General features: G+C 32.0%; 1 protein-coding gene across 1 annotated transcript; it reads left to right on the top strand.

Moving 5' to 3' along the window:
• On the top strand, positions 473-2,654 carry LOC109350117 (cyclin-D3-2). Its single transcript, XM_019591257.1, has 5 exons — positions 473-1,145; positions 1,533-1,734; positions 1,871-2,001; positions 2,088-2,383; positions 2,430-2,654. The coding sequence occupies exons 1-4, from the start codon at positions 648-650 to the stop codon at positions 2,370-2,372; spliced, it is 1,116 nt and encodes a 371-aa protein (XP_019446802.1). The 5' UTR covers positions 473-647; the 3' UTR covers positions 2,373-2,383; positions 2,430-2,654.

The following is a 10,154-nucleotide window of genomic DNA, read 5'->3' as shown; positions in this document are numbered from 1 at the left end:
TCATATGTTTGTTCTTAACAATATGAATGTACAGATAACATGTATGTTATTAATCATGTGAATGCACATGTAATATGTACATTCTTAACCATGCAGCAAAAATTATGGCCCGTACAAATGTACGGGTAACTTGCTAGTTTATTATTAAAGTTTAATATATTTGTATTATTAATTTAAAGTTTTTTTACTTTTTACACTCACTATATTTGTATTATACATATTTTTTTTTTGGGTACATAACGATGACAATATATTAACAAGGTAAGAACAATTATATTACCAATATACATATTAAATATTTATTATTGTTATTAACCTTCCAAATTCTCTCTTGATTCTAGTCAGTCTACCTTTTATTTTCCTATGGGCGAAAGCAATATGAACAGCTACATGAATAACAGTAGAAAATGAAGTGTTAATAATAAAGAAAATATAAAAAGGAGTAAGAAAAGGACAAGCGTGAAGTGGTTCTGTGATAAAACTTTGTTTTGATTACTGTATTTCTCTCTCTCTTATTCACTATCACTCACCGTTAGTAAGAGAAATAACGTATGCAGAGATTGATCACAATGCCTCTCCTTTCTTTATCTCTTCCACAATGAAGAAACCTATCATTCTCATCTTCTCTCAAGAAGAAGAAGAAGAAGATGGCTCTCACAGAACAATCCCAAATTTCACACCAAAACTCTCCTTCAATCCTTGATACCCTTCTCTGTGAAGAACAACACACCTTTGAGGAAGAAGAAGAAGATTTTGATACAAAAAATGATGATGGGTCTTCATTATCAGTGAGAAAGTTTCAATCTTTGCCTATGGTTTTGTTGGAGAATGATTTGTTATGGGAACATGAGGAGCTTGTGTCCTTAATTTCCAAAGAGAAAGAGACCTATTTGAACCATTTGATTTTTGATGGATCCTTGAAGGAACACCGTTTTGATGCTGTTAGCTGGATTTCTAAAGTTTGTGCACATTTTGGGTTTTCTTCTTTGACCATTGTTCTTGCTGTGAACTACTTTGATAGGTTCATCACAAATCTTAGGTTACAAGATGATAAGCCATGGATGACGCATCTCACTGTTGTTGCTTGTTTGTCCATTGCTGCTAAAATGGAAGAGACCCATGTGCCACTCCTTTTGGACCTTCAAGTATGTTTTTTATTATGTGTAGGTGTTTGTTAATATGACCATGTTGTTGTTTCTTTCTCTGTGTGTCTGTGTTTTGATTAGGTGGAGGAATCAAGGTTTTTGAATGAAGCAAAGCCTATACATGTGTTTTTGTACTAGCATTGGTGTTTAAATGTATGATGTTTTGTGTGTCTTTGTTTTATTAGGTTTGAGAAATCAAATTTTGTGTTTGAAGCAAAGACTATACTGATTATGTTTGTGTACTAGCATTGGTGTAATGTCGGGTTTTGTGTGTTTTCTCCCTTAGGCATGGAGAATCAAGTTTTGTGTTTGAAACAAAGACTATAGATTGTGTCTGAGTACTAGTATCGGTGTTTAAACTTAGGAGGTTTTTTTTGTGTTTTTTAGGTGGAGGGATCAAGGTTTGTGTTTGAAGCAAAGACTATACAGAGAATGGAGCTGATAGTGTTGTCAACTCTTAAATGGAGGATGAGCCCGGTTACACCAATATCCTTCTTCGAACACATTGTAAGAAGGCTTGGTTTAAAGAGCCGTTTGCATTGGGAGTTTCTGTGGCGTTGTGAGCGAGTTCTTCTTAATGTTATTGCGGGTAAGAAATGGAATTTTATAGTTTCTATTAATGCTAATAAAAGAGACACTTGATTGTAAATATTCAGATTAAAGTGAATTGGATTTTTGCCACTAAGATTACTGATGTATATATACAACGTCACAATTGCTTCTAGATTTAAGGGTTATGAGTTATCTTCCTTCTACACTCGCTGCTGCTACAATGATCCATGTAATTAAAGAGATTGAACCATTAAATGCAACAGAGTACATTGATCTACTTCTGGGTTTACTCAAGGTTACCGAGGTTTGTCTTTCTACTTTAACTATATTACTTGATTTTTATCTGCTATTGATTTGATTGATAATTGGAAAATGTTGGTGATCTTACAGGAACAAGTGAACCAGTGTCATAAACTCATATTGGAACTATTAGTTTGCAATGAAGGCATTCACAACCTTCACCCGAAACGCAAGCGCCTGTCTGAACCAAGTAGCCCAGGTGGTGTCATTGATGCATCTTTCAGTTGTGATAGCTCAAATGATTCATGGGCCAATGCATCACCAGTCTCGCCTTCGCTGGAGCCACTGTTCAAGAGGAGCAGAACTCAAGAACAGCAGATGCGGTTGCCTTCCGTTAATCGTGTGTCTGTCGATGTTCTTAATAGCCCTCGTTAATAGGGATCTTAGTATTTACTGCAAACATGGTAGCTTTCTTTTGCATAATTCTAGCAGTTATGCTATTGAAATGCAACTACTTTATGCTTAGTTATATACATTTCTGGCCAAACATTTGAAAATGAATTAGCCAATGAGGCATAGACTGAGATTCTCTCTTCCACCTTGTCGTTTGAGGTGAAGCCGGGATCTATACTGAGTAAAAGATGAGTCCTAAACTTGTAATTCTATCCGCTAGTTATCTTTCTAGTGCAATTTCTACATCCTAAACATGATTTTTATAAATAAGCAATATCAATAGTTTTCCTTTGTTTATCACTGCCGATATCCCACTTTCTGAAGAATAGGAACTGTCCATGGGGATTTCTAACAGATGTTCAAAGATGGGTGAATTGTCCTTACTCCATAGTGATACATTAGTTAGATGAGTAATGAAATATCAGACCAGACCTAATAAGAATTAATATTTGTTATTCCTTTTGGTAACTGGAGGCTGCCTTGTGAGGGTAAGCTTCGGCGCAATGGTATGATTGTTGCCTTGTGACTTGGAGATCACATGTTCAAACTTAAGAAACCATAGCTCACCAAGTGAGAGTTTCATGTATCGTGTAACCCTTTCATCTATTATCCCTCTACATATTTGTGGTTCCTTGTAGCACTTGATGTCTTTGTGTTACATTCTCTAAACCTCCTTCCTTATGGATTGAGTGAGGGAGACAATAAGTTTCACATGGAGATGGAACCCTTTTTCCATCCATATCTGTTTGTATCTGATGAATATCTTGGCCATTTTCTTTTTCACTGAAAAAAGATATTAAAGATATTTCTTGCTATACACGAGAGTTAATAGAAAAACACAGTAATTCCAGGTGAAGAGTTTTGTGGCTTGGTTGACATTCAATTATGTATTCATAACATTTAGCCCTAATTGTTATAGCCTTGTAGGTATGATTGGATTATTTTAGTAGCTGAAATTCTTGCTATTTTGGTCTCAATGTAGTTGATTGTAAAAACATTTTTGCATTCCAGGTCGTACGCATAGACCTCCACTTGATAATTTTAGTGGGAAAAGGATTGCAATTTGAAGTGTATGGTTTTTTTTGTACCTATAGTCATAAAGGTTGGCTAAGCTCACAAACCTCCCACTTTGAATTGGCCCAGAGAGGATAAATGTATTATTTATCATTCATATTTAATTATTATTGACTCTTTAAAAAAATAATGAATGATATTTTGAATGTATATATATTATACTCCAATTCTATTGTTACTTCAAAGCTTACCCTTAATGTTGAAGTGCATCTGGAGTGTGAATAGGCATTTGAAGTACCAATAATACCACCTAACACTGAGTCACATTTTCAATTTTCCAGTTTGACGAGTAAGGTCATTAGACTTACTATCACATTAAGTATGAACACTCATGTTAAGGTTGTGATTGTTTTTGTTTATAAGCTCTTTTTATAGTCTAAGTTTGTTAGGATAAAAACTTATAAACCAAGAAACAGAAGCAAAAAAACATGTTCAAGTTTGTTGGGTTGATTTATTTCCTGTTTATAATCTCACATTTTATAATCATAATCTAATAACACAATTTATACCAAATATAATTAAGTATGACAGTAAGTATAAACATTTGCTGGCCTTCTAGTTACAATATCTTAATTGAAGATTCATGTCCAAGTGATAACACCAAAGTAAGTAATAGTGAAAGAGAACTAAGCCTAACATGTACTTTATTGTTAATCTACCTAGAGATGAGATTTCAACATAGCCTGCTTTGAGCTTTTCAGCTTTTCTCATTATCATGAAGTGAATTGATCAAAACAGGAAATGCATTTAGCACATGATATATAAGGAAAAATGTTTTAAGATGAGTTTTCTTGCTGCTGGAGTACTTGACCTTTACAAATAGATTATAATATATATGCATTGTCAGTGTAAAAATTTATATACAGTTAGTATATCATTCACCATTCATCTGTGTATTTTTTAAGAGTCAATAATGATAAAACATGAAAGATGAATGATGCAATGATAATATATAAAACTGATATATGTCAATGCATATTTTTTTTTTCTCAAACAAATATAGGTGTCATGAGTGGGTAAGACAACTCTTTTTGGGTGGATAAATTCTCTCTCAACCTTTAGGACTTGTCTGAATATTATGTTTGGAAATTAATAATTGAGCAATGTTGACAATAGAGTTTTTGCCATTGGGAACAAGAGAAAATGGGTTTTATGGACTCAATAAAGACCCCCTCCAGTACCTAAAAAAAGATCAAAGGGTATAGACTGGTCAGCACTACACCAATTTTCTGAAAATGAGTGCACAAAATGGGTAAGCCTCTGATTTTGGTGAGGTTGCTTTGTTCCTATTGTGGTCCTGTTTCTTTGCTTTTTTACTTTGAGTTGGTTATGGTTCACTATATGTTGCAGTTGCATAATGTCCTAGCTATATTCCCACCAAACAATAATTCTTAGTGATACGATGAGTGTTGCTTAGGAGTCAAATTTTGTAGTCACTTTTGAGTGCTTTCTCAAATCTTTCGAAGTGCTTGGAAAAGTTAGAAAATTTGGATTAACTGGTTATAAGATTTAGTGAACAATGTTCCTAGTTTTGGTAAAATAATTATCCTTCACAAATTCACCCAAAAACTCACAAAAAACAATTTTGTTTAACTTAATATATAGCTTGTATCTTAGTAAGTTTGTGTTTGTCTTTAGCGATCAAATCAAAGTATGAATAATTGAATATAACAAATAGAAAGGTAATATTCACAAGGGTAAACATTGATGCTCATGCAAGTACTATTATGAAATTTTGTGGAAAATGCACATATTCATGTAAACCAATGTTTTTTATTGGCTTTAGTGATTTTAGTCTCCTAAACCTTTCAAGAACAGAGAGCAAGTTTTGTCACTTTAATTATGGCATTTTCAACCTTCATGAGCGACACTTATTGAGAAGAACAATACGTACCCTAAAGAGATTAATTCATTACTGAAGGGTGGGAGAATATCCTTACTAGTACAAAAATAAAATAAAATAAAATAGATTCCTAAATGTGGTCTTATTGATGAGATTTTTCTATGAATAGATGAATCCCTCAATTATGTATGGGTGGCGACTAACTTGAGAACTACAAGTTAGTTCGCTTCCAAATGAACTGTTTTTTATAGTTGTTGGATTAAATAACTTTAATATCATTCGTTGAATTTATAACCGGTTACATTTTGTATCTAGAAGTCGTGGTACTTTAGTATGACTTCAGTATGTTAGGAAGTCGGTTTCGTCTAACACAACCTCTACATAGAAATCGTTTTCGGTTAACACGACTTCTGAACAAAAGTCGTGTTGGTATATAACAAACTTTGTGCATAAAATAAACGAAAGTTACTTTAGATCATTTGGTATATAATTGTGTTTTTAACTGTTTGGTTATGGGTTCGAGCCTCATGTTCACCAATTTTAATTTATTGTTGTAAATATTTTTGGAGGATTAAATTCATTGCATTATAATTTTGATTGTGGACTTTTAAACATAAGTTAATAATTGTTATTGATTTTTATTTATCTCGAACTCACAGCAAAACAATTGAAAACACTCGTATTTATCATGTAATATACAAATAATTTTATTTATTTCATACACATAAGTCGTTATATGTGAGAGATAACGCTCTACAGATCCTCCAAAATTAGAAAACTATGATAGTTAATCTTCCAAAAATATTTTAGAGCAATTAATTAAAAATGGTGAACCTGGGGCAAGAATTCACAACGAAACAGTTAAAAACACTACTATACACCAATTGATCTACAATGACATTTGTTTAAGTTATGCACAAAAGTCATTATATACCAATACTACTTCTGTTCAGAAGTCGTGTTACCTAAAAACAACTTTTGTTTAGAAGTTGTGTTAGTCAAAACGGACTTCCTAACATATAGAAGTCGTACTGAAGTATCATCACTTCTAGATGCAAAAGGTAATTAGTTATAAATTCAATGAATAAAATTAAAATTATTTAATCCAATGATTATAAAAACAGTTTGTTTAGAAGCGAACTAACTTGTCGTTCGCAAGTTAATCACCACCTTATGTATGGGGTCTTAGTCTCCTTAAGTTGTTTTCTTTGTCTCCAACTAGTTGAAAATTTTCCTTAGGTTGAAAGTTGGGAAATTGAAAATTTTCCTTAGGTTGAAAGTTGGGAAATAGGATAAAATATACAAACTACAAATACCAAGCCTTCTATGCAGATAACTACAAGAAGCAAGCCTCTATCATTCTGATGTAACTTCTATAATGTACATATTATTTGGTAATGAGTATTAATCAAAACAATTGAAGAATATTTAATATCATTTCAGTCAATTATTTAATAATAATAAAAAATTTGTCTAGATTTGTGCACATTAAACTACAATGTGTAACCTCACACATTAGAGAAACTCCTCTCTTTTCATTAAATTAGATTGACTGTATGATAAACTTTAATATTCTATATAAATTCAACGCAATAGTAGTAGTGTATGCCTTCTAACTTGGAGCTTATGAGTTCTAATTATGAAAATATTATTTTTGTTTGTAAGGATAAGATTATATAGTTTTACGTTCAACATACACTATTAGGCAAAAGCATGTACTAAACCATCCTTTCAGTCATATAACAATTAATCATTACTTTCAACCATAATGTATTCCATTTAGTTATTTTATAGAAGGGTTTTCCCATCATGTATCAATTCTTAATTTTTAACATTTTCATCCTGTACTTTTGTTGGTCTCTCCATCTTAACAATTTGTGTCCAAATCACATATGTCAGAACTTATCATATTTTTTATGAGATTGGTTATTCCAATTTTCTCCTCGAATACATTCTTTCATAATTTAAAAATAGTTAATTGAGTATAAGATTCAAAGTTAAAGACAAACATTATTCATGAAGAGCAAATAATATAGTTCACATGTGAGGTACAAAGCCAAAAATGTATGTAGTGGTTGAGCAACAGCTATAAAATTTTGTTTTCTATACAGTTAGAAGCACAATGTCAAAGAGACTAGTACTTCTGTTTCTGCAATGGAATGAACAGAAACAGGAAGTTCAGATAGCAGTAGTAGCAGGAAATTTCACAGAGAATTGTCTTATTCATCCCAATGCACTAACACTGCAAGCTAAAGAAAATACATATAGAAAATGGTTTTTCTTTTGAGACACTTAACTCCTTTGAAAAACTGATGCTTCATTGGTGAAGTTTCTATCATAGAATTATGTAGCTCGTAATTTATCAGAGTAGGCTCTCTCCCTATCTCGTACCAGTAGATTAATAACATATATTAAATATAAAAATATCATAATATATAAAAATATGAAAATATTAATGTCAAAATAATAAATTTAAATATATTTAATCAAATAAATTACATATTTTATAATTGATCTCTAAGTGACTTCATATTTGAAAATTATTGAATGATCAACACATTTTTAATGTTATTGAAAACTTCTCACTCAGTATAAGTCATTACACAACCATTCATACATGTATCCCTTGTTTGATTACCAAATCTGTCTTTTTACAATCTTTATAGTTGAAAAGACTCTTGCTAACTTCAAAAGAAGCTAAACTAATAAGTAAATAATGTGAATTTCACTTTTAACTAACTTATGTCTATTATTTTCAAAGAAGCAAATTCAACATTATTGCATATGTCAACAATGTAAGTTCCAAGTTGCCTATCAGACACAAACAAATCAATTGAACAAAAGTTATGTGGGTAAAACATTATAAATTCAATTAGTTTTGCTAAACTAGAAAACAATTTGGTTAGACTCAAACGAAACATACAAAGAAATAACTGAATATTTGTGGAGAAACGATTATGAAATTTCTTAAGTTGCATCCACAATAGTATAAAATAATTCAATATGAAAATTATTATATTTTTTTTTTTTTGGAGTATGTCATTTTGTTTGTAACTTTTTTTAGGCTTATAAAGTTACAAATAATATATATATTTGTTGTTATAAAATTCAAGTTGTGCATTTGGGTAGCATCATCCCTGCTCTCATGGAATCTCTTGCTTCCTACTCTATTATGTTCTTGAGTGGTCAAATGTTGATTGCATATGCTAATGTATATGATTCATGATCACAGTACAAGAGGGAAAAATGGTGGGACCGAATGTAAACAATATTCGATAGAAATCTTTTCCATTTTCTTCTTTTAATTTTTTTTCATTTGATCATCTAAGAATATTAATCGATATTTGATTCATTATTTTTACACATAAATAATTATTGAATATTTGAGATTCTTTTCCAATTACTTAGGTCATGAAGGTTTCAAACTCAAGCTTATTAGCTAGGAAACTAATCACAATTGGAGCTTTATAGGAACGTATATTCCACTTAGCATATATATATTCCAGGCAAGAAAAATAAAAAAATGTAAAAAATGAATAAAGGTTGATGGATAAGCTTGATGATGAATTTGCAGAATGGTTGTTAAAGGTTGTTTTTCGAATATCAAATTTAAAGCGCATTGCTTCTCTGTTTCAAAGCAAAAGTATGTACGGAAGCTGAATAGAAACAACCTGCAAAATGCTTTATACAACCTGCAAAATGTATGTAACACAACAAGCAACCTTTCTCCCCCTTTTGACATTATCAAAAAGATAAGTATATTCAATTATAGTCAAAGGTTAGGAGAGTTATAAGGGTTATTAACAGACTGTAATTAATTAGTTAAACTTGGGTAGATAACTAAATAACCAGCTGGAAGAAGCTTGAACAAATGCACAGTTTTTTATTTTTACTGCATTTAATCGATTAAGTAGTGTAGTTAATCGATTAAATGTACACCAGATAGCTGCAGAATAGTTTGAATGGCATGAGAGGGTTATGCATAAGCAAATTAAGCGTGGAATGATTACATATTTGATAAATTTGAGTATTTTGCAGCAGGCACAATCATTCAGCATTGTCACATATACCAATCATGATCAAGATCCATTACAAACAACGAAAAGTGCTATATGTAACATAATTAAAAATCAAGCATGAACATAATAATTCGAAAAATTTAACATGTAAAACAATAGTGCAGCAGTAGATTAGAGTTAGTTACAATCCAAAACGAAATGAAATAACAATGTTAAGCAAAGACACAATTCTCGAGAGGAAACAGGAACAACAATGTCCATTAGCTAGGAAAGGATAATCTAAGGTTCTAAGGCTTCCTATCTAAGGATAAGATGGAGGATTCTGGTTGTCAAGAGTCGACGAGCTACAACCAACCTTGATTAAGACACTCAACTTGTTTAGCTCAACACACATTCTTCTGGCCTGAGAATCAGAGGTAGTCTGAATGAAGTTCCGCAAGGATTGATAATGGTTGTCAATGTACTCATTCTGACGCTCCTCAAAATGCTCCAAATCCGTATGATGTGAATCCTTAAGCGACTGAAAATGAAGATCTATTCGATTATTCAAACGTTGTTCCATAGCATCCATATAAGCTTGTCCAAACACGGATTCCTGTGATGCGTGTCCTGAATGCTCCCCCTGAGTTGCAGCAAAAGGCTCTTGATTAATGTCTTGATCGTCCTCACCGGATGGGTCAAGGTTCACATTGTTATAGTCTTCTTGATATTGCCAAGTGTTACCATACTTGTAGATGCCCATTTTATGAATTAAACTCTCACCAATCAAGTGATCTTTGTCCGAGCAGTCCATTACAATAGTATCCGAGATGTCAATATGTAGATAAT

Source organism: Lupinus angustifolius, chromosome LG06, assembly GCF_001865875.1.
Source record: "Lupinus angustifolius cultivar Tanjil chromosome LG06, LupAngTanjil_v1.0, whole genome shotgun sequence".
NCBI lineage: Eukaryota > Viridiplantae > Streptophyta > Magnoliopsida > Fabales > Fabaceae > Lupinus > Lupinus angustifolius.
Note: the sequence above shows the minus strand (reverse complement) of the source record. Positions and strands in the feature narration are given on the sequence as shown.

Coding starts and splice junctions, on each gene's coding strand:
- LOC109350117 (XM_019591257.1), top strand. CDS start 648: ATGGCTCTCACAGAACAATCCCAAATTTCACACCAAAACTCTCCTTCA. Junction 1,146..1,532: donor CACTCCTTTTGGACCTTCAA/GTATGTTTTTTA, acceptor TGTGTTTTTTAG/GTGGAGGGATCAAGGTTTGT. Junction 2,002..2,087: donor GTTTACTCAAGGTTACCGAG/GTTTGTCTTTCT, acceptor GTGATCTTACAG/GAACAAGTGAACCAGTGTCA.